This window comes from Meleagris gallopavo, chromosome 2 (assembly GCF_000146605.3).
Source record: "Meleagris gallopavo isolate NT-WF06-2002-E0010 breed Aviagen turkey brand Nicholas breeding stock chromosome 2, Turkey_5.1, whole genome shotgun sequence".
NCBI lineage: Eukaryota > Metazoa > Chordata > Aves > Galliformes > Phasianidae > Meleagris > Meleagris gallopavo.
In genome coordinates this window covers 20,689,146-20,716,734 of record NC_015012.2, presented here as the reverse complement: position 1 = coordinate 20,716,734, position 27,589 = coordinate 20,689,146, and the positions used below count along the sequence as shown (strand labels likewise).

Below are 27,589 nucleotides of genomic sequence, written 5' to 3'. Positions count from 1 at the left end.
GAATCTCAAGTGTAGCATTCAGAGTTTCAGGAGGTGATATGGAATACTGAGAAGGATTTACAAATGAGTCAGTCATGCTGTGCTGTTGTATTTGGGATAACCAAAGATGTGTCAGAATTGAGCTGCCTTGCATGTTCTACAGCACAGCTTTTGAAAATTATGATCTGCAAGTGTGTGTGTTTTATTAAGCTGCTCACTTCCAAATATGAAACTTGGTATGGGTGAGGGAAAAATGAGTCAAGTGAAGGATAGAAAAAGTAGAATGAACTTTTCCACCCTGTTATGGGTGATCGTGCAGGCTCGGGTAATGATACCAAATGAAGGAACCTGTTTAAGGATTAGGTGTCATGTGTTGTCTGAAGTGTTGTGAGAAACTGCACTGTGAGCAGAAACTTTGCTAGGTACTTTGTTTTTCAGATCTGCTCCAGAAACAGAATGGTGAAGTCTCTTAACAGAAATTTGCATTTGATTTCCATGCTCATAGGAAATTCTGAAAGGATCACTTGCTGGAGGAGTAGCCTAATGATGTTAATGCATTTGTTGTACGATGAAACTTGAGATTTCCTAAAACTCTGGTAAGCTATGATCTCTGTCATGAAGTTTTCATTTGTCTAAGAGATGTGAAGAGCAGCGGAAGTTACATTGCCATAGGTGCAGGAAGATATCATTTAGACTGTGTCTGAAGAGTCGGACGAGTATCTGAGTACTTCTGGAAGTCTTACTGAGAATGGAGAGAGCAGCCCACGCGTTGAGCAACAGGAAAATTAGAGGAGTGGGAAGGAGTTCAGTAAGTGTGTCTGGGCATGGAACTGCTGCAAAGATGACGGTCTGTGAACAAACCAGTGCCAATAATATTTTTCCATCCCAAGAAGTCCTGTAATTCTGAAACTGGTGGTCCTGTTAGTGTATCGTGATGCTGATGAGCCAGAAAATGTGACAGTGACTAATGTTTCAGTGGCTTTATTCCAACATACATCTTAGTGAATTTTGTTTTTGCTCAGCTCCATAAGAAAATAAGGCTTATATAATTGCACTGTCAGAAAGTCAAATCTCTTGCTCATGTGGATCAGCTGAATTTGAGAGATGAGGTGCCTGCAAGCCTAATGAAGTTTCTGTGAAGTGTGTGGAACAGCATCCCAGTGAGTAGGGTGCCCACGCTGCATCCTCCTAAGGGAAGGAGGAGCCAGCTGCTGCCTGTTGGATTTGCACATGAGCAAGAACATTTTCGGCCTGTAGGCCTGAGTGCATGCTGCCTGGGCCTGGTGGAAGCTTGAAGAAGGTGAGGAAGAAGAAAGTCACTTCTTAGCTGGTTTTGATGAAGGAGTATAATGGAGAGAGAAGGATCCTTGGGAAACCAGGAATGGTGTCTTACAGAATCACTTTTTTGTGCAGATTGTACGTTTCTGACCTTGTTAGCTGCTAATTTCTTTGTAATCAATTTTCTGATGCATTGCATTAGCATCTGTGTTACTTTGTAGATTAATTTATTTCATGCTGTTATGCTTTACTGAGGGAAATTATTTTTTCATGATGTCCTGTTTTGCTTGGAGTGAGGCAAAAAAACATAATGCTCCTACAGTGTTGCTCTGAAGGCCTCTGAAGTCTGATGAGCAGTTTGATATGGCCTGATTTCAGCACTGCCACTGAATGTGATAGTATTGCCTTTGCCTTCTTTCTGCTTACTTGTTGCCCACTCTTTTGTATGTCTGCTAATGTTTGTATAGCTGAATGGCCGGGGTGAACAAATCATGGGGCTGATCCAGCTGAAAATTAGCCCAGCAATGTCTTTTCTTTCTTTTCATGGAAAAAATAATCCTCAAAAGCTGTGTTTGTGATCTTCTGAGTATGTACATGTCTTTCTAGTTTTATTTTCTTTTTTCTGTTACCACATGGGCAGGAGCTATTTACTTGAAGAATTTCTGGAAAGAGTCCTGCTTTGATATTTTCTTCTGGGATTTTTTTTTTTTTGCTTGTTCTGAGTATAAATGAATTTTGCTTCTGTATTCAATGCATCTTTTGTCCTCTTCAAAGGTTAATGCCACAGAGCTGTTATAGGTGGCTCTTATTTTTATGGTCATGCTGTTATAGCAATACTATTTCTTGAACTTGTCTTCCCAGTCCTTTTTTTTCCCTCTGTATAGCTGTTTCAACTATCTTTTCTATTCTCCTCCAATTATTACTGTTCACCTCTGCCCTTTTCCTTTTGTAAACTTATAACTATTTCAACAACAAAGTGATGTTGATATGAAAAGCTAAAAGAAGTTGTGTGCAATTGTGAAGAATGTGGATTTAAGGTAGTAATGCAAGGGTCCTTTCTCCTGAGAAGCAAATCTCTGAGGTGAGCTGTGGGATTGGTTTTTAAACTTTTTTTTTTTTTTCTAATTGGAACGTCTTGGGTGCTGGGAAGGGAAAAAGGAAAGGACTGTACGTTTTGGTAAACGAGCTGCCTCCCAGCTCTGATTACCTCCTGAATCCAGGGCAGATGAGGCCCTGTCTGCATGGAGCTGCTTCAGTGCCTGGTAACTTCCCTGTCTCACTGTGATTTGTCTCCATAAACAGCACCTTGGAATCAATTATCTGTCTGGGGGCTTTTAGAATATTTCTGCTTTCTGCTCATGTCATGCATCGCTCTTGAGAACACGTGAAGAATGCTCAGCTCCTTACAGGATTTGGGCTGTAATCAAGGCTGACACTGACTGGCATATTGTCAAATTGCGCACGTATCATTTACTGTTAGACAGCACTGGACATCCGTTAGTGTCTCTTGGCTAATGAAGAATGTTGCCTCACATATTCTTACGATGAGAGCGTGAAGGGTTCTTGTCGTAGCTGCCAGCTTTCATCATGCAAGTGGATTGCAGAAGGTGGTACTCTAGGGATAATTGAGAATAGGAAGATTGAAGATTTGCTGTGTTCTTCTGAAGCACTGGAATGACTTCCACAGGCTCAGGGCATTGTCTCCAGAACATTGCTTTTTTTTTTTTTTAAATAAATATTTATTTACTCTGTGGTGGTTATTATTGCAGAATAAATGTCTAGTTATTTCTAAAACTGTCAATCCACGTATCTGTTCCAGGGCGATTTGATGAAACTGTGATTGAAGAAAGAAGGCAATGTGCTGAAGACCTGTTGCAGTTTTCTGCTAATATCCCTGCTCTCTATAACAGCAAACAGCTTGAAGAGTTTTTTAAGGTTTGTTAGTATTTACAAGAGTATTTTCCTTATTGATAGGAATAAAGTATACTGCTGATTCTGCTTTGTTTATAAGCAATAGAGTGCCAACCAGCTGGTCTGACATGGTTTCTGAAGCAACTGGCAGTTTTCCATTCACTCTCAAAATGTAGCTTTGAGTTAAAAACCAAAAAGGTGTATCATACCTCTAAGATGGAAAGGTCTACAGGAACTTTAGGTGAAGGGATTTGGAATTTTTGCTTACGAAATGATGAGCAAAACCAGTGATGTTAAATCTGGATGATGTGGGGAAACAATAAAAATTCTACCATCAAACTAGAAGAATGAAGACTTAGGAAACTCTTTTCTTGGCCTGTTCTGGGTTCAGTTCCATGAAAACAAATTTGGCATGTAACTAGTTAAATATGCTACTTGCACAGTGTTATGAGAACCATTCACCAGAATACAGTCTAAGACTGTAAGTTGAGACTTCCTTTTGATTACATCTGAAGCAGTTCACTTTCAATAGTTTCTTCAAACCTCTTTATTTTCAGTACTTAGCTAATTCCAATATTCCACAGGCAGATAAGCATCAATTTACTTGTATACATGATAATAACTCCCTGAAATTAAGGAAATGCTCATTTAGTTTAGATCAGGTTACAAGTGTATTGACATGTATCATTTAAAGAGACTAAGCATGCAAAAGCAAGATTACAGCAAGGCTTACAAATTACAACTCACTTTCATGGTACAGTTATTGCATAATAGTTTTCGTTAAGCATTGGAAGTAATGCTAAATAGGAGAATGAATTTAAATATTTTTCAGTTTATTTCCATTTACACTTTTTAAAATTTATTTTTAAATACTTCCGTGCTTTTGGATATTTGTTCAGAACTGTTACCATCTTTTACTTAAAAAAAGTATTGGTTTTAGCCTTGCAGTGAATGTTTTCTGACTTTGTAAGGCAATGAACAAACCTAGAATGGCATTCATTTTTATAGGAGTAAATATGTCTACAAGGAGATTTATGCAAGTGTAACAGCTTGAGCTCATACTAGCTGATGCTATGTTATGCTTTTCTGAAAGAAAGCCTCATGTTTTGATCAGTCACCAGCTCAGTCCTTCAGCTCCACCTGTGAGTGGTTTTGTTGCTTGTCAGATTTCTGTGCATATAATCATGGAGAAGGTAGAGTTGGTCATTGAAGTTTTAGAAAGAACTGAGGGGGATGCCGTGTCTGTCTATGTACTACTGACTCCAGAAAAAACAGACTACCTATGTGGAAATGTGCTGGAATAGTTCGAGACAGACTAGAAATGCCTTTGGAGGTGGTGCATTTTCTAATAAAGTTGCATGGAAGGGATGAACTTGAAATGCGAAGCAGAAGATTAAAAAAACAGTGACAAAATGACACCCTCAACATACAAAGCAACAGCAAAAAAAAAAAAAAAAAAAAAGGTGTTTCCTCATGCAATTAACTGTTTCTTTTGATACTTTACTTATAATACTTTCCAGGCTTAGAAGGGTATAACACTGTCCTTGCGTGCTGGCCCTGGCCTTATCTTCTTTTGTCCTAAACTCCGGATACTGGATCCTAGTTAGGCTATTAATCTGATCCACAGACACTTCTATGTGAGGGCCCTGCTGACCTAGGGCATACCATGAAATGGCAGAGATTCAAACCACAAGAGAGCTGGAGCATCACCGTTCTCTCTGTGTAAAACTCTAGACTTGCATGTAGACCTGCTGCAGCCTGTGTGGTTCAGGGCTTGTGTTACTCACCACAGAAGCTGAAGTTGTTACCTAAGTGGTCTGTGGCAAGCAACCATGGCCTGAGCAAAAACCCTTGTTTTGCTTTGGTTCTTTAGAGGGAGTGCATTTTGAATTTTCATAGAATCATAGAATCCCCAAGGTTGGAGAAGATCTCCAAGATCATCAAGTCCAACTGTCCACCTGCCACCAATATTTCCCCACTAAACTGTGTTCCTTATTATAACATCTAAATGGTTCTTGAACACCTTCAGGAATGGTGTATCAGCCATCTCCCTGGGCAGCCTGTTCCAGCACCTGAACACTCTTTCAGAGAGGTTTTTCCTAATTTTATGTTGTGCAATGTATGGAGTTTAGCTAGAAGGATTTGGTCAGGCTTACTGTTACTCATTTGTAGTGGAAATGGTAAGTCAGGGCTTGAAGCAGTGATTGAGTACCTGGTGGGAAGGCAGGGCCAACCCGGGAGAGCTCAGGTGCATGCAGTGCACCTGGGTGACTGCAAGGGGTAGAACCACGATCCACCCCTTTTCAGATCTCATTTAAGGGTTGGCAGTGGAGGCAAGGGTATCTTGCAAGAGATCCCCTGTGAACCTGAGGCCTCCTGAAGGTAAGCAGCTTCTTTCCTTTGTTTCTGTGTCCATGGCTGCTGCATTTGAATATATCCTCACTTGCTGCAGCAACATGGGGCTTTGCTTCTACACTGTCACTGCTGTGCTTTCCATTGTGTTACAGTGTTATACCCGTTGAAGTCTGTGAGAAATTATACCAGCTGTTTTATACAGTTGTTGGATAGGTTAGAATGATACTAGGATTAAACCTCAAGCTAATTTTGCAGATATGTATAGATTGATGAAGTGCATTAACTGAAAGGCAGTGGAACGCTTACTGGTTAGAAAAGTTAACTTTGAATATCGCTGCTATATAATGAGACTTTCCATAGAGCTCAGCAACTAAGTAATTTCTTTCCCTCTCTTCAGGGTGGAGAGGTACATGATGGATCTGAACTGATCGGTCCTGTTGAGCCTCTGTCTGACTCACTGACTGACAACCTATCTGACTGCAGCTCTGAAGGTTTGCTTCCTTCTGTCATGCGGACTTATACCTTGATCTCTTAAAAGAGCACATAAATGATAAGTGCTGCATTTGTACATTAGTATCTAGTTTCTGTTTGCTTGATGTGACAGATAAGTTGAACTGGGATTTAAAAAAAAAAAAAGTTCGGCTTAGCAGAACTCTGTCTGCTCTGCTAGAAGTTTGCTTGTCCAGTCCACTTTAAATGTCCTGGTGCTCTGTTGTTCAAAAATAACTTCTTCATGCATCAGTGGGAACTGACCTCTCTGGTGTAAATGTATGTAATCCCACCTGATTCCAAAAGGTTGGGTAAGCGGTCAGGTGGCATTCATGATGAATTGTGTCTTAAGTCTCTGCTGGTAGAAATTTGCAGGCAACTTTAAAATCATTTTGAGATTGATCAATAAATATAAAGGTAATTTTGAATTTGCCCAGAGCATGAGAAATTGGTCTAAGATTTGAACTGCTGTATTCATTTCAGAGGGTTCTTATTCAGCTATTCGTGCCCTGGATGCCACCAGGCTTTAACTGCTCAGTAGAATCCAGAAGATATACTTAAAAATTATGCTCACGGTTTCTTGTGTATGAAACCTTATGTTGGCAAATAGGATTTGCTAAAGAGAGTAACAGCATGTAAGTATATATTATTATAACAGATATACTTAAGTTTTTAAGTAATACATGTATACTTCATATATGAAGTATACTAATGTCTTGTGACTCATACTTTCTTAAGTTTGAAACCAAATGTTGGCAAATGGGATTTAGGAGAGAAAGTAACAGCTGTCTTTAAGGCCTCTAGATGGCAGTGGCAATACTCGGCTCTGAGTCCTCTCCCTGTTTGCATGTTATTCTTCTAGTCTGATTGTCATAGCTAACTGGGACTAGTTAGTTCTCTGTTTTTTGTGGGCTGACATGGCCTCCCAATGAGCACTGTTCCTCCAAACTGTCCTACTGAGAAGGGGCTTGTGTTTGCTTAACAGAAGTTGGTGGTTGCTAATAAGGGTCTGTTGTGTTTTCTCAGTTTTGCCTGTTCTTTTAAGACAAAGATCACTCTGCAGAATGCATGCATGTTAATGGTAGAAGAAGGAAACTGATGGGCTTTTTTTTTTTTTGAACCAAAATAAACAATAAATATTGTTTGCTTCTCTAACAGTTTGGCAGTTCATGCTTTAAATGCTTCTACAAGGATCTCTGTGCTTTTCAAGAGGGCAGATCTCAGAGCATCACAGTACTTTCTAATCTTGCTGACTGTCACTCGTCTTCCTTTCTAGATATTACGCACGAATGTGCATAAGAACTTCTTCACGGTGAGGGTGACGGAGCACTGGAACAGGCTGCCCAGGGAGGTTGTGGAGTCTCCTTCTCTGGAGATATTCAAGTCTCGCCTGGACGCCTACCTGTGCGACCTGGTGTAGGGAACCTGCTTTGGCAGGGGGGTTGGTCTCGATGATCTCTAGAGAGATCAACCCCTACAATTCTGTGATTCTGTGATATGTGGGATAATGGTCATCTGTCGAACCCCCTCTCCACCAATTGCCACATTCTTTAGATAAATCCCCTTGGAAAATCATCTTATTTTTCCCTTTTTTTCTTCCTTCTGGTCTTACCATGTTCATGCTTTCTTTCCAGAAGTAAGCAGATGCAGTTCGGACTTTTCCTACCCCTCATGCTGGTTGAAAGCCGTATGATTGCGATTTGTGTGGTGATGGAACTGGGCTTTATACCACGCCCCTAAGCAAAATTTGTTATCTCAGGCTTTGTGCCATGCTAGCTGTGTTCATGCAGCTTCTGGTCAAGTCGGCTGCAGGAGACAGCTCTGTTTGAAATATGCTGTGTAGATGTGTCCTGATTCATATAGTCTGGGAGACCAGTGCACCCTTTCCACAAAACACAGCCAGATAGTGATAGGGCAAGGGGTAATGGTTTTAAGCTAATAGAGGGTACATTTAGATTAAATAGTAGGAGGAAATTCTTTACTCACAGGGTGGTGAGGTGTTGGAATAGCTTGCCCATAGAGGCTGTGGATGCTCCATCCCTGGAGGCATTCAAGGTGTTAGATGGAGCTTTGAGCAACATGGTCTAGTGGGAGCAGTCCCTGTTCATGGCCGAGGGTTGGAACCTTCAAGGGTCTCTTTTCCATTCATTCGCTCTGTCTGTACCTTTTATCCATCAGTCAGCTCTGCTTGCATGTGCAGATTCCCTAACTTGTGATTTTTTTCACTGAAGAAAAAACATTTGGCACCTCTGAATGTTATTTCATAAATTTAGTCATGAACAGCCAAATTTAAGTTTGTTATCTCTAGCTTGGGCAGATGATACCTAATCACTCATATCCTAATGAATCTTCTGTCTGCCTCTGACTGGTCTGTTGTGAGGTTACCTTCTTTATGTATTCATGAAACTAAAGTTTTCTTCTCAGTGTAAACACTGCTAAATTTTCCTCCCCTGAAAAGATCTGGAGCAATATCTTCAGAGCACCTGTGCACTCCCATATTCTCCAGTCGTCTTGTGTCACTGAATATCATCATGGCTTGATTTTAGACCAAGTAATGACTGGTAATCTGTTCTTCTTCCTGTCTTTTTTTTCCTCTCACTCAGGTTGAATGATTTGCTAGCTCTGGAGAAGCAACATTTGTACAGTGCTTAGTGAATGAGAGCTTTCTTTCTACTCTTCCATAAATTGTAAACCTCACTGCCTTCCCTTCTTCCCCAAAGTCCAGAGTTGCAAAATCAAAATGAAAGTTTGAGCTAGGTGCTTTTGAGTCACCTCCTTGCTGCTACGCATTCTTTTTGAAGAAGTCAGAATACTTTTCCTGATAACGTGCATAAACTCTTGACTCTGTTGATAATACAGAAGAAAACAAGACAGCCGGTTTTAGCTCAAAATTTACTTTTGTTGCTTGTACAAACAGCTAAATGCCTTGACCTTCTTGCTTGTTTTATTGCTTCAGTGGGTACATGTGCCAAGGTGATAAAACAAACTGCTACGTGATATCCAGGTGGCACTGCCAAATTCATTGCTCGCTCCATATGTCTCATGCAGAGTACTATTCTGGAATGACATTTTTTGAGACTGAAACCTGGCATTTTTTTTCTTAGTTTGTAGACGTAGGTCCCAGCTTTGAAGACTCTTCTGTTGTAAGTCTTGTTAACTGTAAATTATTGGAATGGTGTGAGATAGGGATTAAAGTCCTACTGTTGTTGAAATTAGGTGAGTTGGAGTGCTGAGGTTTGAGTTAGCCATCCTAAGCAAATGCCTGTGTTCTGATTTTAACCTTGTCGGCAGCCAGAAATGGCAAGTCTAACTTTGCTGTCAGTTTTAATGGTGTGCTACCAAATGGATATCTCTGATAGCCAGTTCAAGAGCAGTTTCACATTATATACTTTTACCTGCAGTAGGGTCATATCTTTCATTTTTGATGACAGGTGAGCATCTAATCTGTCGTGCAGAAGGATATCAGAACCATTTTTATCGTTCTTTTTCAGTTCGGAAAGACTTAAGTGGACTCGATGATGTGACGCTTACAAGCCAGTCGGAATGTGGAGGTGAGCTCTGTAGTTGTTTCAATTACTTTTGTGGAATTTGAATTACTAAAAAGTCATAATTATGGATGGACACCTTATGTGGATGATGATTCATATGGAATGGTGTGCATGTAAAATATCTTTGCCACTTATTCCCAAATAACTCTTCAAGGTTTCTGTAGTTTGAAATTACTGAAGATCAGTTTGAAGTAAGTGTGTATGCTTGTGGCAGATGTAAAATAAAATAAAAGCTGTGAAATTCCAGTGAAAGAGGTATAACCTAATCCATTTTTTACCACATCTTAACAATGAAAGAATAGTATATATGGTAGTCATGAATTAGAGTGCTGCGTGATGCAGAAGCTGACAAACTCTGTGAATTTGAAGTCCTAATTGAATCATTTTGGGATGTTTCATTTTACTGATTTAAAACAGTATATGCAGAGATCTTGCAACAATGATCTGGCTTCTGCTATTCTAACAGCACTTACACAGGGAGGTTTAGTTTCCTGGGGTCCAGCAGTGAGCAGGCTTTGAAGGTTAAAGGTGGGTGTTAGATGTTTGTCTCTTCATTCCCTGTATTAAACTGAAGAATTGCTCTGCAGAGTTTGTAGCTAACTTTTAAAAAAACCATATCTCTGGTTACTCAAAAGCCATTTTTAAGTTGGAAAATTTTTGTGCGCAAAGTCTTGGGAAGTTGGAAAGGTGAAAAGAAAGCTAAAATATTTGATGTGATAAAGAATGTTGAATGTTCCTGTGGTATATAATGTAGAGTAACAAATGTCTGTCTTAACATGCTTTCAGGCTTCTCCAGTGACAGCGACCTGATCTCTTTGACAGTCGATGTAGACTCTCTTGCTGAATTAGATGATGGAATGGCATCCAACCACAGCTCTCCCAGTAGAGCTGTTGGCCTTTGCCTTACTTCTGAGCCCCCAGTACAAAGCACTGTGGCATCTGAGCAGGAGTGGAGCAAACCTGAAGGAGAGAGGGAGAGCCATGGTCTGTTTTCTGGAAGCTTAAAACCCAAGCCTGGCAAACAAGATTACTTAGAGAAAGCAGGCGAGTTGATAAAGCTGGCCTTGAAAAAGGAGGAAGAAGAAGACTATGAAGCTGCCTTCAGCTTTTATAGAAAGGGTGTTGATTTACTTCTGGAAGGTGTTCAAGGTATGGATCTTCCCATATTGTTTTGTTTTACATTTGGTTTTGTGCATTTGATTATGGTATTTCCTTAGTTACATCTGCTTGTCGTGTTGCACGGAGGTGATATGAAATGCAGAAAAATGTGTGCCTGGCTTTCATCTACTTGATAGCTGTTGTGCTTGCAAGACAGAGAGAAATCTTTCTCTTTAAGACTTGAATAATAAGTTAGGGTCTAATCTTCCAAGTGCCAAATATCTCCTACTCAAAATTGCAGCACGACCTCTGACTTGCAGGTAAGTAGCAAAGTGCTCCACTTTTGTCTCTTTCCTTTTTATTACCTAGGCATTAATTAATATGTGGCACTTGCAGCACTGTTGAAACAGTATTTAATGTACATGGTTAAGTGAGGATTAATTATCCCCATTTTACACATGGGGAGAGGCAGACTCAGGTTAACTTTTCAATCACAACAGGATTAGAAGTATTCTTGGCTCACAGCCTCTTGCTTCTTTCATTTAACTGTTCTCCTTTTTCTAGCTAAAAGATGCATACAAATTTACATGCTTATGCTGCTGGAGGAGAACAGGATTTTTTTCAGAAGACTTTGATGCATCAGTATATCTGCAAAAGCCATTGTTAACTGATGAAGTGCAACTCTGTGTAAACTTCTGTAGAGTCTCCTTGCATCCTGTCAGTCAAGGGATAGTTTTATCCCTTTCCATCTCTAGTTCTTGAGAATCTAGAGGGATAACCTCATGTATTTGCATTTTGTTCGACAACAGAATAAAATGACCACAGGAAGAGATCTGTTGTTTCCTGGAGTGAATTCAAGGTCTGTGTATTGTGTGCTTCTGTTTGACACAGATCAAATGAGTGAGATTAGAATTGTGGCATTGTTTAACAGCATACAGCACATGAATATTCTGCTGCTCCAGAGCTGAACTTAAATGCTAATGTACCGAAGCATGTACAAGTAGAATCCTGTTCTCCATCTCAGTACAGAGCTCAGCAGTGGTCTAAGCCCTGTGAACAATTGTAGGAATGGAACTTAACCTACTGAGCTGCTTTAATGGGGGCCTAGCAGAAAATAATGAATGAGTTAATGAAGAAGGCTAGAGGTGTGCATTTTACATAAAATGTCAGTTAACTTTCTGGCAAAAGTGAATCCACCTCTGTTTTTTGCTGTCCCAGTGGTGTCAGTAGGGCTGCTGCTTTGCTGCTTGTCATGGCTTGTCCATGTAATCAAAATTCCTTCCCTTGGGAGTAGAAATGTGTACAGACTGGTTCTAGGGAGACATCTCATCATTTTCCTTTCTCTATCACTCTGCATGGATGTGAAGATGGAGGGGAAGTTGATGGTCATCCTCTGCTGGGCACTTAGCTTAGATTTGCATGAATCCAGCTCATCTTGTGTTCTCTTCTGAGCTTAAAAAGTGTGCTTAATCATCTATAAAGACAGTTTAAACCCCCCCCACAAAAAACTGAAATAACAGAAAAGCCAGGAGTTAGCTCTTATACATTTAGTTTGAGGGTGGTATGTTTAACATTGGTTTGTGAATATTCACTGTATGTTGCAATAAAAAACTCTCATCCCTATCATTTCAGCAATACTGGTTTTGTTGTTCACGTGGATAATAACGTGCCTGTTTCTAAGATGAGGGTGGTGCAGCTGTTGCCAAATGCCTCTTGTCTTTTGCCGTTTAATATTTTTATCCTTTTTTTGTCTAAATTAGCCTATGTATTTTCTGAAAGTGAAACACAGCATTCATCCATACTTACACACCAATCTAAAGTGATTGTACTTTTCAATACAGACATGTATTGTCTGCAAATGCAGCTTTTCTTTAGATCGAACTGGAAGTGGCTCTTGCATGTAAAATGGCAGTACATGCTTTTGCCACATGGTGGCACCAAGGAAATAGAAATTGACACTTATAATTGGAAAATGTAAGTAACGTACCAGAGGAAAAAAAGAACCATCATTCAGCCCTTGTGTTTGAAACTTCTCTGAGAATTACTGTGGAAGTGAAATGCCTCCATGCACTGATTAGGCATATCTAAAAGATAAATCTCTCTGTTGCCAGCCGCTCCCTTAGGCTTGGCACAAGAAGTTCTTATTTCTTAAGTTACGTCTTCAAAATCACGTATGAGTAAGTTTATTACTGTGAGTTTACAGACTTATTGTTTAGTTAGGAGTAGCAGGCTTCCATTAAGGCAGCTGGGGCAGCTTGTCTGTCATGCTCCCAATGACCTCAGTTCTCTGAGTTAGTGTACTTCTACAGGGTGAGATGAGGTATTGCACAGGTTTACACCGAAGAAGTGTCCATCTTGAGTTCATTTTTAACTATCTGTACTCTCAGAAGCATAGTGCTGTCACTTATACTGTGCATGCTGTGTGTGTATTTTCCTCTGCTAGTCTCTTGTGGACTTTCAGTCCCTCACGTTCACACATAAGGAATGATTGCCATCATTTTCTTTTTCCTTGAAATACACAGATTCTGATCCCTCTTGTGTTTTCTGGGGTCTGCTGTGTGCGGGATTTTGGCGCTTTCATAGAGCAGGTCTGTACAGGCAGTGTAGGCTGGTTGAGCCTACTTCTCCAGAAACTGAAACCTTCAGGAATTCAAGTTGGGAGTGAGTACTCCTGACTTGCTTAAGAATATCAAATTTTCATACTTTTTAATCATACTAGAAAATAAATACATTAATTGATAGAAACTTTGATTCACAGTTATAGCTGCTTATTTGTTTTGTTAGCATGTCAGAGCACTTTGAGGTCAATGCATTGCTTCAGGCCCAGTGGTGGAAAAAATGCACTTATCGATTGCAAGCCACCGACTTCTAGGCTGGAAGCCAACTGTGTTTTATACAAAGTTAGTGCTTTCCTGACTTTGATGCAGAAAGTAATTTATGTTAGGAAAAAATTGATTAGGGGGCTGAAATTATGGAAGAGGATTTTTGGAGTAAAGAAGGGAGTCCTGCTCCTTCTGGTGTGAATTGCTCCTCTTTCTTCAACTCCTACCATTCTGTAGTTGTATCCATTATGGATCTCGGCTGTAAAAACATAGTTAATGCTGTTGCATGTTGCTGCATTTCAATCACTCCAAGCACGCGATGGAGCAAGAACCACCACAGCAATATAGTTGTATCGTGTAGAAAAGTACAAACTCTGTTCCCTGTGGCTTAGAAAACAAAGGTGTCCATTCCTAGACTGTTGCATATGAGGCTCTTTGTTACATATTAACATCTGAAGGTGTATTATCCATTTGCTTTGTGATAGATCTGGGGTGTTTGTGTTCCTGTGTGTAGCAGCTGTGGCTAAGCACAATTAATAGTTATTTACTGTATGAGAGTGGTTCAGCTAAGCAGTGTGAACCTCGTTGCATGAAGTGCATGGTACGTAAGTCAGCTTTGCAGCCACAAGTATGTTTCCCAGGTATTTGTGTTTTGTGCTGGTTATCTACAGCTTCTAGATAAGCTGTTGGTGTCTTTGAAAGCAGGCTGTGAATGTCGATTTCTCACTGCTCCGTGCTATTTTCATGTTTATCCAGTAAACAGAGCTGGAACAGAAATTACACAAATTATTGGAACCTTGATACAATGACTTTGACTTTTAACCCAGAAATGCATATACAGTGAAATACTGGGAATACTTTAGACAGCTAGGTGATATTTCTGGATATACTGAAAACAAACCGACTTGTTTCTAATTACTGGAATTATGATGGACTATGATCTGAGCTTGTGATGGAGCCAGGAATGCAAACAGGAGCATGACTGACAGAATGCCAGAAAGACAGTGCTTTGTGAAAAGAGGAGAAAAGCCGTGGCTGTTCTATGAGCATGCTTCTGGCTTCCAGATTAAAAAGAACCTTTGCTTGTTTGTTGAATAACACTTATGAAACCAACTTCTGTACAAAGCAGTAGCTGTGTTAAAGGAATATAACTTGTAAAGTCTTATGAGTAGTATTTCTTGTTGAGAGTGACAGTCTCTATGCAGTTTTTGAGCTACACAGTGATTGTGCAAGATGAGAGCATCTTTGAGGAAACAATAGACCTGTTTTTTCTAAGAGGTGTCAGGGTGAGTTTGTTGGCATCAGGCAAATGCAAATGAGGATCCTTGCATTCCAATTGCAGAACTATTTATGCTAATGTTACATATTTGAGATCCTGTTGAAAAGATGAGGAACAGTTAATTTTTGCAAGACAAAGCCCTGGAGTTAACCACCCATCAGAACACCTTGGGCTGTGAGATGGTGGAGATGATGATGTCTGCAGGGAAAGAGAGTTGTGCTGGCTTCTGCCAGGGAAGATTAATGACAGTGTTACTGGCAGAACTGGGATTTTCTCCCAGCCCATCTCAGATCTCTGTGCTCAGATGGTGCATCATGACTGTCTCCTTATTCCTTGTTGTGACTTCCACTGAGCTTGGAACCAGTCAAGACAGGAGTGTCCTGCCCTAGGTCCTTCCAAAGGAGCTGAAAAGCCATTATATCCTAGTAGACTAGGAGGATGCTATAGGACCATTTGGATTTGACTTTTTAAGCAACAGTGCAAAATGTTACCTCTTGACATTACAGCTTCTGTTCTAAAACAGACTAGTTGTTTTAGCAGTACTTGTCTGCTGGTAAGCAGCTGGATTAAGAAGGAATATTGAAAATATTGTGGTTTGCTTAAATAAGTCATCTAATTCCAGTGTGCTTTCAGTGATGCTGAAATTCTTGCTAATATGGGCCATGAGCTATTCGTAACTGAAATGTGCTGACTTCCAAGCCTGTTGCAGACCATATAGAGCCTCAGAGAAGATTAGTGCTACAGGATTTGTAACTGCAGGGCAGATGTTGGATAGATCACCCTGATTGAAGTCATTCCGTATGCACACATACTGGTTTAGACACACCATCACGGCTAAGCAGTAAAATATGGCATCTGCTAGTAAAGTATGGTGAAGTCTAGTATGTAAATACAACCAGATTCAGCTATGTAAAGGAATACTCAAGGCAGGGTTCCATTTTAAACTTCAAGACTTCTTTGCAGAAAATGCCGAGAAAGATCTGGGGTTTACCTTCTGCAGGTTGGTATCCTCACAGTACATGTATGGGTAAATTGTGGTGCTAACTAAGCCAGTGTATAGGGCATGTCGCAGAGGCGACATTGAATGCGGTCTCATAGCACTTGATTGTAATGGAGTGAATAAACATGTGTCAAGGTGGAACGTAAGCATCTGTACTTTCTTCCCTCTTTCGGAGGGCAGTGTTGGCTTGGTGTTGATCCAACCTTCCCAAGATTTCCGAGTTTGTCCTCATGGCAGTTCCTCACCAGCTTGCTGATCACACCCAGCCTCTCTGATAGATCTCTCTTCCTACCTGCACAGCCTTTTGTCTGGGCTGTCATTAGACAGCACTTAGCTGCAGCAATGTGTATTAATTTTTTGCTTCTGCTTTGTGGTGTTTTTAATCTTCTATCAGAAGACCCCTAGTGGTTGCCACACTTCTTCCAGCGCAGTGTAAACACATCAGAATGACCTAGGTGGTGGTACTTTTGTCCAGGTGAGAAAACTAACTGAAGTCTCTGACTGCAGAATTAAATGCCTCAGGCCGTGTAGGTGAATTAAGGGCCAATTCTTTTAGCTAAGAAAGAAGAGCATAGAGAAGTTTGAAAGTCTTTTCCTCTCTTTCATGGTGGTGGACTGTGTAAATTCTTTCACTGCTTTTGGAGTGCTTTTCTATTTCTGTGGTCCATGTGTTGGAGGAGCTGCTGCTGTCACCATTTTGTTTCCCCTTCTGTGCTAGGATGCCATTGCTTATCCTGTCTTACAGCAGTCACGGGTTTATTTTCCTTTTTCCTGAGTAGTTTTACAGGAAAGTGTTCAAGGTTATTTCTCATGTTGTGAGGTCTTACTTTGGTGAAATGCCTTGCAGCTGAAGACTGGAAGTTTTAGCAGATGGATGGGAAATTAATCTTTTCTTCCCTGTAGCACTGTATGACCATTCCTTTTAGTTTTTTTTTTTCCGGTTAGTCACACATGCATGAGGAAAACTACCCTCTTGTGTGTTTAACATGAGGTTGTACGAATAAACAGACGTTTGTTGGTTAGTGTTTCTGGAAAACTACTTTTTTATGATGTTGAGTGTTACTGTCTCCTAGTGACTGGTCATACAAACGCATTTTGTCCACACCATTATTCTGTGTAATCTTAATTTTTGCACATACGCCAGTATTTTCTTTCCAAGGGAGTATTTACGTAAATATTCACACCACTGGCTTGTAACCTTACATTCGTGACAGCAAATGGAATTGGTAACCTTGCAGGGAGTAAAGATCTGTAAGTGTTTTGAGCAATGTACAATAAAGAAAATGTACAAAATATACGGAGCATATCAGAAAATTGGAAGAAGAATTCTTACATGTTTACTCACTGTCACACAGTTATGCTTTAGCTTGTGAGATTTTAAAGGACAGTAGAGTACTCTCCGGTGCCTTCAGGAAGGAGAAAGAATAAGTCTGAGAAATATGGTGCATCCTAACCTCTTTTAGGAGGAAAAAAATCACTTCAAACTGTTTTTACCATAATAGGCTTAACCTCGGTTTTATTTATTTTAATATTTACTGTCTTTTTTTTCAGTGGTGGAATTTAGCCACCACCCCAAAGATAATCACCATGAATTTAATATATAGCATACTGGAGATGAGAAGCCAGCGGGCTTATTTTGCAAATCCGAATTGCCACCTGCTGCTAAAATCTATAGCATCTTTCCTTGATGCTGAGGTGTCCATCTACTCCAGCACCTGCCACGTTTCACTTAAGTAATTGTTTGAAAATTAAAGGTTACCTACTTTCCTGTGAAAGTTTGGAGACTTGTTCCTAAATCCACAGCTCTTCCCATTCCTGAAATAAATGTTGGGGTTATAAAAGTGTGTCCAAAGTGGTCACAAATCTGTGCTGGATTATGACTTGCATTGTCACTTACAGTGGGCCCGAGCTTTTGTTTGGCTAATATGGACAAAGGAGTCAGCTTCACATGATGTAAGAAGTGTTTGCCCTAAGAAGAACAGAGGTCCTCTTGAACCAATTAGGCAAAAATAACAGCTGGGCTACCCACTAATAAGGAAGGTGCTGCTAAACCTCTTTTCATTGTGAGAAGAAATAAATCTTTTAAGGCTTACTCCCTTGCATTTTTATAGAGAGCAATTCTTTGAAAAATTCAGCGATCCAGCTGGGTGATATGTGCAGGAAGACTGTGAAGAAGATAAAGAAACTTTTAAAAATAAAAACGGTATTATAGCTATTAGATTTGGCAATTATAAATGTTTCATTGAAGATTTCAGTATTTAGAGAAAGTTTTACCGTTTAAATTGTTAAGTACATCGAGTTTGGGGTTAGCACAACAGGCAGTCTCCCACAAGTTCCTTGTAGCCTGCAAGAGGACATTCCTTCCTGGAGCAAATCGCTTCTGATACCCTCTTAAACAAAGGCAGCCCACATGTATTTTTAGTATGTCTGAGAAAAAAGCAGGAAGATTTGGAATATGGAGGTTACAAAGGACCGGGACAAGTGATGCTAACTTTTTACCTCTTCTGTGGAAATATGCACATCCTGGTCAAGCAGCTGGTTAGGTAGGGAACTTGCTGTTTGGGGTGGGGAGTGCTTTGGAGGAGGTCAGACGTGACAGAAGGAATATCTGGAATTCCTAGGTGGGTAATATATACTGTGATTTAGTAGATGTGTGATATAGTATACATTAAGGGCAAGTAACATGCAGTGCTATTTTTGTTTGTTACCCTCCTGTAAGATAAGCATCCATCCTGGATCTGTGGAGAAGACTAGTTAAGGATCAGAGCAAGTTTGAAGGCACTTCTACACATCCATAATGTGCTCCGTTAGTACTCAAGATTATCTGGGGGGAAAAAGAGACAGATTTCTCCACGGTCCTAATCGTAGAATTATTTGAGTTGGAAGGGACTTTGAGAGGCCATCCAGACCGACTCCCTTGCAAGGAAGAGGGACAACTGCAGCTCAGTCAGGTGCTCAGAGCCCCCCCAGCCTGCCTGCAAACGTCTCCAGGGAAGGGGCATCCACCACCTCTTGATATCTCCCAGATATTTTTATTTTTCACTTTGTATTTACAAGGTACAACCCCCTCTGCATAGCTTTTTTTCCTGACACCTGAACATAAGGCATTTACCTGTATGATAATATCATAGGAGATCTGATACCTGAGAAAAACAGCTAGCTCACCTTAACACCCAATGCTTCACCATTAAATTAGGCCGATCATTCAGAGGTATGTACTCTTCTGAGCAAGAAAGCTGCTTGTTATATTGCTAGCTTCCCAGATGCTACCGCAGGGTGCATATTCGGTGGAAATGTTGCTTCTCTGTATTTTGCATTCAGATCAATGGTCTATAGGAAAACAAGCCTGCAAGTCACAGATGAACTTGGTGGCACAATTATTCTGATATTTGTGGTTTTCCTCTATCAAACCCTCAAGATCATTTGAATGTTGTTAGGAACGTCTGTTTTTGTAAATATATTATAGCTGAGCTGTCCTTAGAAATAAAAATTAAAGAACAAATTTTAATTCGTTGGCTGCTGTCCTAATGTCCTGGCTACCGTTAGTTTGGTCAGCGGGTGGCCCGGTCAGCCTTTCCAAAGCCAATTTTCATTTTAAGATATTTTTATTTCTTTGAAATAGGCAAAGCCTTTGGAAAATGAGGGAGCAGCCTGCTCGCGCTTGTGTAGATGAAGGCTTATATGTGCAACAAAGTAGCTGTAGAGTTTTTATATTCTGTTTGCAGTAATAGTAAACAGAGCATCTAAAATAACCACTTGCACATTGCAACAAACACATCATCATTTGCTTAAAAAGAGTTATAATTACAGTTGACGAAGCATGGACACCATAAAAAATGCATTAGTTTGGCTTGACACATTAATTACCTGTTTTTGCAGATGTTTTTATATATTGTTGTGTGAACAGTTTACAAAATAATTACAGGAAAGTCATATGGAAAATAAACTAAGTGGGTGGTTTCTCGCCTTAATATTTTCATTCATGTGAATCTGTGTGAGGCACAGCTGCTCCGTAGCAAATGCAGAGGGAGAGAGAGGGAGGAATCTTGAGGGGGTTTTTATTCAGGTCTCTGTGATCAGCATCGCTACACTTTATATTGTGCCTTAGCAGTGTAGTTTTTAAACATGTAAAATGACATTGCTGATTTAATCCCAGTGATCAGGAGCGGGGAAAAGCTTTGATCCTGATCAGATGAAACATAAATCTTCTAGTATCTAGGAAAATAAATGAAAAATCAATATTATTTTAAGCAGGATGATCTTTTATGAGCAGTTGTAAAGATTCATCAAAGGCTTTGACGCAGTTTAAACATTTCCTGTTTGCTGCCATTTAAAGAAAAACGCCTTTCAAGTTATAAATTGTAATTAAAGAGAGATACCTCTTTAGATTATTGCAGGCTAACCGCAGAATGAAAATAGGAACTCAGTGTGTTCATGCAGTGATAAAATCAAAAGATCTTCACTAGAAATAAATGTGTTGATTCTTTGAAGAACACACATTTGTTTCACTTTAAAAAATATTATAACAAAATGCAATGTTGCCATTTTGAAAAAATATGCATAGTCTGTCTCACAGCTGAAGCATCTATCAGAGGCAGAGATTTTTTCTAGCACTGTGTTCTAATGCTTTATTTAAATGAAGAATTTGATAACTTGAAATTTGTCATAAATGGTAAAGATTATTTTTAGTTTAATGAGGTTTTTATTATTAGTCATCATCCTGTGCTAAGACTTTTAAAGTAATATTTTCTCTACGCCTGTAGAATTTGTATCCTCTATTTCGTTACAGATTTTCATGAAGTGTTGACTGGCTAAATGTGAAATTACATTGGAATATGGCTTTTCTTTTTTTCCTTTTCATTAGCGTTGTTAAACTAATATAAATAAAAATCCTATTCCTGTGAATCCAATTCCCCAACTTCCACTCAAACATACACCTTATTACAGGATTCCTCGGATGGAACTGATAATGATCTTGATCATGAGTAAGATAGAAGAACTTGTCGAGTTTGTGAATCTGCGCCCTCTTTAATAGCTGAAGATTTTAATGACTGAACAGTTCGTGAATGTTTTTTAACAAATTACTCAGGAAGGAAAACTAGAAGGAAAACTGAAATTAATGTCTTGTGAAAGTAGGGAGAACAAAGACAGCTCTAAGGGGACAGCCTATCTTGTTTGCGTTAATTACTGTAAAATTACTGAAGCATTGAAAAAAGGCAATAAACATCCAAACTAAATACACATAACTAACAATTAAGCAGTAAGCTTGACTTTTATGATAGCCTTAGACACTAGCCTAGCAGTTTTCTACCAGTTTGTTTGAAGAAAATGCTGGCTGAAGAGTTTAATGTTGCCATGTGGATGATTTGTTTTCCCTGTGCAACTACCACTTTTGTGTGCCTTTGAGAATGTTGACGATCACCAGCGATCATTACGAAGTTTTATGGTGCTCTAAGATTAAAGATGAACGCAGCAGTGTTGGTCATATTTCAAGAAAATGCAACACATTTATTTAAAAGCAAACAAAATCCCGTGTGTCTATTCCATGCTGATACAGGCAATCCCAAGCTCAAACAATTGAGTTTTATTTTTTCTTCTACCTGAGAATAGTACTGGTAGTCTGGTCTAAGGGAATCTCACCAGAAGAGTACTACCGAGGAGAGACTGATTTAAGAGAGCTAGAGCTGAGTTTGCTCTCCCTTTAGAATGAGAGGAGTTAACTCAGAAATTTGTGCATATCCGTAACATTGTAACCTGAAAGTGCACTGAATTTCTGACTGTCCAGCTTCCTCCTAAACCACGTGCAGTCCAAGATATTTATGGAGAAAGGCTCTGTATCTCTACCCAAGGAGTTAACAATCACTTTTCCACCCTGCTGGGAGATGGATAATAATAGTTACAATAGATCACTTTCAGCAGAGTTTGGAATAGAACGAGTCTCTTCTGCTCTGTTCTTGATGCAGTCTGTGTGGCAGTTCTGCGCATTTAGGTAGTTGGTAGTCACGATACAAAAGTGAGGGGGAATCTTTAATTTAACAAGGTCAAAATGACTGGTAGAACAAAAACAATGTGGTAAAATCCCCTCTGCCTTGTTCACTTTCTTGGTCAAAGGGTTATCTAAAGCAAGAGCAATGATTCCATCTGGAGTACAGTATTCAGCTCTGTCGCCCCCAACGTCAGGATCTGTTAAAGAGGGTCCAGAGGAGGCCATGAAGATGATCAGAAGCCTGGAGCACCTCTTGTATGGTGTCCCACTTTGCTGGGAGATCTGTGATTGTTCAGACTGGAGAAGAGAAGGCTCTGGGTTGACCTTATAGCAACCTTTCAGTACCTGTGGGGAAAATGAGGAACTCTTTATCAAAGGATGAGGGGTAATGTCTTTAAACTCAAAGAGGATAGATTTAGATGAGATATAAAGAGGAAATTCTTTACTCAGAAGGTGGTGAGGCAGTGGAACAGGTTGCCCAGAGAAGATGTGGATGTCCCATCACTGGAAGTGTTCAGAGCCAGGTTGGATGGGGCCTTGGGCAGCCCAGTCTAGTGAGAGGTGACCCTATCCATTGCAGGGGGATTGGAGCTGGATAGACTTTTCAAGGTCCCTTTCAAGCCAAACCATTCTGTGATTTGTTTTTTCTTGTATAGGGCAGAGGGAAAATAACTCAGAGCTTCTACAGTAGAGGAATTTTCCATGAATGTTCTAAAGAAACCTGCTACTTAGCTTTTCACTTTTCTCTCCAATCTTGAAAATGTTTTGAGAAATACGAGCAGTCAGACAACCTTCTCATCCTTCTTTATTAAGGAGTCAGATGTTAAAGCTAACCAGGTCTGTCTGACTGAAAGATCAGAGTGACTCCTCTGCCCTGATCTGCTGGAGATCAGTGTAGGCAGCTCACCTCTCCTTTGGGTCCTGCCAGTTGTGCTGCAGATTTCTGTGAGGCTTTTGCATGTGACTGCATACTCTGTAGGCACACGGCTGGCCACAAACAGATGGGCACAGACAGAGGACATTGCCTTTGTAGGCACCTACGTAACCACAAACAAAGTGTGTAGCTCAATTTTTTTTTGAACTATTTCTGTTCTGGGAAAGACTGGGCCCAGGCCCATTGCCTGACTCTCAGAAGACTTGTCTGTGAAAGTTCTTGTGTGAAGGTTGGTGTTGCATCATATGCACAGAGAGCAATAGCTCACACATGCAGAAAATGAGGAAGAATAGAGTTGAGTGAGAAAGTGAGACAAACAATGATGATCAGGTACAGGATCTTAGTCAGACAGACTAAGTTGTGCTGACCAACAGCCTACTTACACACAATCAGTTGATGTAATTCCCATCCCTATTTTCTCACACTTGTCCCCTGGGACCCTACCTTGTCCCTCACCTTTTAATCCTGGCCCTAAATATCTCACGATGAGGCTTAAACCTTCCCACAATCCTTCCTATAAAGCATTCCATATTAAGTTTTGTATACAAGCTTTTACTCAGTAAATTCTTCCTTGGTTTCCCTCAGACATCCTGTAATAATTTTGCTTTTTTTTTTTTTATGAGACTTGTTCTTAATAACCCACAATAATCTGGTTCCTTTCTTATCAGTCACCAAGTTTCTGGTTGAACTTCTTCAAGGTTACACTTGGTGGGCATGTCAAATGGCCCATTGATCTCTTTCTTATGAGTTCTAGTCTTTGTTATTCTCTGCTATCTGCTCTTTGTCAGGGTTTGGTGTTTGCATGCTTAATTTATTACCTCTCCTGTTCCTTGCCTTGTCTTTTATCTTGAGTAGCTGTTAGATAACCTTGCAGTTCCTTGCCCCGTTTGAGAATCAGTTGGTGAAAGGTGCTGACTTGCACCTGGTGATTCTGAAGCCTTCTGTAGCCAAGGCTGTGTTTATGCAAGTCTTGGGCAGCATCAGTTGTGGCTGGAAGCAACTGTCGTGGCCAAATGAAATTTTTGCTTTTACTCTGAGAACTTCCAGGACAGGCATTTCAGTATTTCAGCAGCCAGAGTATTTTCATTTTTCTGATATAGCAATTATGGTGCGCAGTCTTTTTCTCTTTGGTTGGTAGTTGAATTCTTATTTTCTTTGGTAAAAATCGAGTCTCTTATAGCAATACATTGCTAGTGATGAGAGTGCCTGAACATAAGGATTTAGAGTGAACATAGGTTTTTTGCAGTACCACAGGACTATCACCTCTTGCAAGTTTGGATAGACTAGGCCTAACACAACGAATATTCAGCCATCTGGAATTTGAAGTAGTTGATATGAGTGGTTTTTCCTTTCTTACTGTGTCACCCCCAAGTCAACACCAAAGGAACAGCAAGCATCAGAACGTTGTGAGCATGAGTTGTTGATGTCTCTCATGGTGTCATTTGACAATTGATAGCATCATTTCTGTATTCCCTTTATACTTAAGGAATCTCGTGTTAGAAACATATGGGGAAAAAACAGCTCCAAAAATTTCTCTATTGTTTCTATGTAAGCTCTTATTTTGTTTTCTGTAATTGAGATTTTGGGGGTACAGTGTTCAGACTGGTGGTTTGTTTCAGTTCAAGTTACAATAGGAACATCTGCCAGATCACAGAAAAATTAGGTAAAAATTTTTATTCACCTTAGTCTATTACAAGATTTAATTTTTTTTTTTTTTTCCTGATGGAACTCTGATATCATAGTACTTGCATTTTATGAGATGCATATTTGTAGTTTTGATTATTAATAACCCAAAGTAAATCAAAAAGGAAGAATCAAAGTAGTCATGTGCTTTGATTACTTAGCATCTCTCTCTGTGTAGAAAAAATAACCTTTTTTTTTTTTTTTCCTTTTGAGGTGAATCAAGTCCAACTCGTCGAGAAGCAGTGAAAAGAAAGACTGCAGAATACCTCATGCGAGCTGAAAAGATTTCCAGTCTCTACCATAAATCCTCTGAAGATGCATCTGTTTCTATGGTAGGGTTTATTTTTTGTTATTATAATTTTAAAAATTTGGTATAATTAAATTGTTCTGTCTCGTAGTAAAGCATATTTAAGCTTGAGGATCAAAAACTTCAGAATTTATCTCAGGAGGCCTAAGGAGTATTTTGGTATTACATTTCTGTTAAGTTGCTCTTATTTTCCTATTCTTTTTGGTTTCATTTCATTAGAGGCTATGCTTGATTTAGCACACTTTCCTTCTGCTCCACAGTTGATGAGGTGGACATTTTGCTAAGGAATTTCAAGTTAAAGCAAAAAAAAACCAAAAAACCAGAAGCCACCACTAGAACATTTTTTTTTTTTGACTTTTCAATGAAAATATTACTCACTCCTGGATGGAGCAGAGAGTCTGTTGGTTTCTTTAGCCTAGCATATATGGATGTATCACAACTGAGTTAAGCTTGTGGAGCTGAGAGGGGTGGGGAATGGTTAGAAATAAATACTTTGAGCTAAGGTTCTTTTTGATTTCTTTAGATGTTTCTCCTGGTTGTGCTTGAGTGATCAGTTAATTCTTTATTGGTGTGGAGTTTCGGGACTGTCTTAAGCAGAAGCACCCTTATCTGTACTTGTGCAAAAGATAAACAAAGCTTGTTCCAAGACGCCCTCAATAAATTTCTACTTTGCCCTTCCTCAACCATTTCCATCAGGACTTATCTATTCTTACTTTAGATCTTTACTGCACTCATGTGAAACTGCATGTAGGTGACTGCTCTATTGTAAATATAAAATTTACCAACTTCCCATCTCTTTGTGTGTGTATCAGTTAAGGGCAAAAAGCAGAGATTATTGCTCCTTAGGTTGCATAGATCCAAAAATGCTCTAAGGAGACTACAGCTACCTAAATGTGAAGCGTTATAAAAATCTTACTGCATAATAAGTAATTTAAAAAGCAAAACCAGTGATTTTTAAAGGTAACTTTTTCTGTGTTGAGAGCCCTCAAGTACGTTTTTTTGAGAATGTTCCAAATGAGATATATTTTGTGAGATTTGGAGTCTTGCTGCTGCTGTGAATTGTACTTTGAACAATTTAGTATTTTGGACTGATACGAACTCCTACTAGGTAGTCTTTCTTTGGGTCAGGTGCCCCTGAAAGTGGGGAAGAATCTGTATTGAATGGAAATCTCAGTATGTTTGGAAACCACAGAACAAGAAAAAAAAAACCCAAGAACAACCTATTTTACCCTTTATAAATTTAAAAACTAATTGCAGTTGGAAAGGAGGAAGAAATAGGTTGCGTTTTTGTATGTGGGCTTGAGAAATATTTCCTCTTTTGCTGTACTGAGTAAGGCAAATGTCTTCTTTGTAGATCCAAAGAAAGTTAAACTAATTGGAGTAAGACAAAAGGAAAAAAAAGTAATAATGAGACTAAAAATTCAGTCTTCTTGAAACTCCAAATTGACACAATAGGGCAAATCTGAATGTTCTAGTCTCCTTTCTACGATAAAAAATGTTTTTCTAGGCTATGGCTTTGTCTTCCCTATGGCACTGTTTTCCCTTTGTATTTTAGTTCAATTTATTTGCTACTCTTTATAACATGGAAGCCTGACTTTTGTCTTAGAGTTTTTGTAATTTTCTGGCATCAAGTGCAGATAGTACTGTTAGGTCACGATAATTGTGGTGGAGAATAGTTTGTCTCTGAGTTTATAGCTGAAAATTTATTGGACTTCCCTAAATTGTTTTAAAGGTGAGGAATTGGCATGTTCTTTACTTTCAGGACAGGAGAGTATCTTACAAAAAGAAGAATGTGACTCCCTGTATGGTGTTTGCAGATCAGACCTGAACCTTAATTACTACTAAATTACTTAATTACTGCTTGCCATTTTTAGTCCCCAAGATAGATTTGTGTGTGCGTGTGTGAATTATTCCATCCCATGCAGGCAGTGATAAAGTGTACTGAAATTACCTGCATCTGTCTGTGGGGTGATTCATGGGAGATGTTCACTAGTGCAAACATGCAGATATTTTGCATGTGTCCCCTATAGAAATTAAGTCTATAGTTTTGAAGATTAGTGTGCACGTTCCTTGTAACTAGTTAGCTTCTGAACTGCTGTAAGCGTGGCTTTGGTCAAGTCTGGGGCAAGGCTAGTCTGTTACTGGTAGCATCCCCTACTGCTGTAAGTCCTGCAGACTGATTCCATCTCTTGTTCAAATACTGGTGCTTAGACAGGATTCTAGGCAAATGTTTAAATAAGGCTGTACAAATCTTTATTTGCCCACGTGGGTCAGCAAAGAGGTCTCTCATCTCTTTGTCCTTGCTAGAGTGATGCTAAAGTGTTTACGAGGAACCATTGCTTTAGTATATATATGATGCCATTACTAGAAGCATGGTCAAGTTTTGTCACACCTCCAGGTGTAATGGACTCCTGGAATTGCCTGTGCCTGTATTATGATGGGCAGGATGCATTTCTGGCAAGGAAAACGTGATTCAGTGCAGGGAACTTCATGGAATATGAAAGCGCTGAAACTTTCAGCACATTGGAGGAAGAGGCTGTGTGTTACAAAGGTAACCCAAGCCATGTATTTACCATCTGAACTCTTAAGTGGCAGTGAGGCAGAGGGGCTTCTCCTGGGACCCTGTGCAGAAGGAAGGGAGCTATTCTTCCAGGCCTGAAATGCCATGCTCCTGCCTCACTGAAGACCAGATTTCTCTAGAGGGAATAGCCTGGTGTTTCAGAACTGCAAAGAAAAAGATTCTTTGATGCCATGGAAACCAAACAAAGAACGATAATAGTTTGCTACTTCTCTTGCCTCAGCAAAAAGCCATCAGTGTAGCCCTCAAGGATAGCATCCTTAGCAACCACCCTGCTGCTGGCATGTCTAAGTGGTGAAGAGAGAAACACAAGAGGACATGTTTGAAGAACTCTTGGCACTG

At 39.7% G+C, this 27,589-nt stretch overlaps 1 protein-coding gene across 1 annotated transcript in view; it reads left to right on the top strand.

The window, feature by feature from the left end:
• The window catches only part of RPS6KC1 (ribosomal protein S6 kinase C1), a 73,627-nt gene that overhangs the window by 7,705 nt on the left and 38,333 nt on the right, over positions 1-27,589 (top strand). The window contains exons 4-8 of the mRNA XM_031552361.1: positions 3,077-3,192; positions 5,921-6,014; positions 9,504-9,563; positions 10,347-10,709; positions 24,576-24,694. Of these exons, the coding sequence (XP_031408221.1) occupies positions 3,077-3,192; positions 5,921-6,014; positions 9,504-9,563; positions 10,347-10,709; positions 24,576-24,694 (752 nt within the window). The remainder of the gene's footprint in view (positions 1-3,076; positions 3,193-5,920; positions 6,015-9,503; positions 9,564-10,346; positions 10,710-24,575; positions 24,695-27,589) is intronic.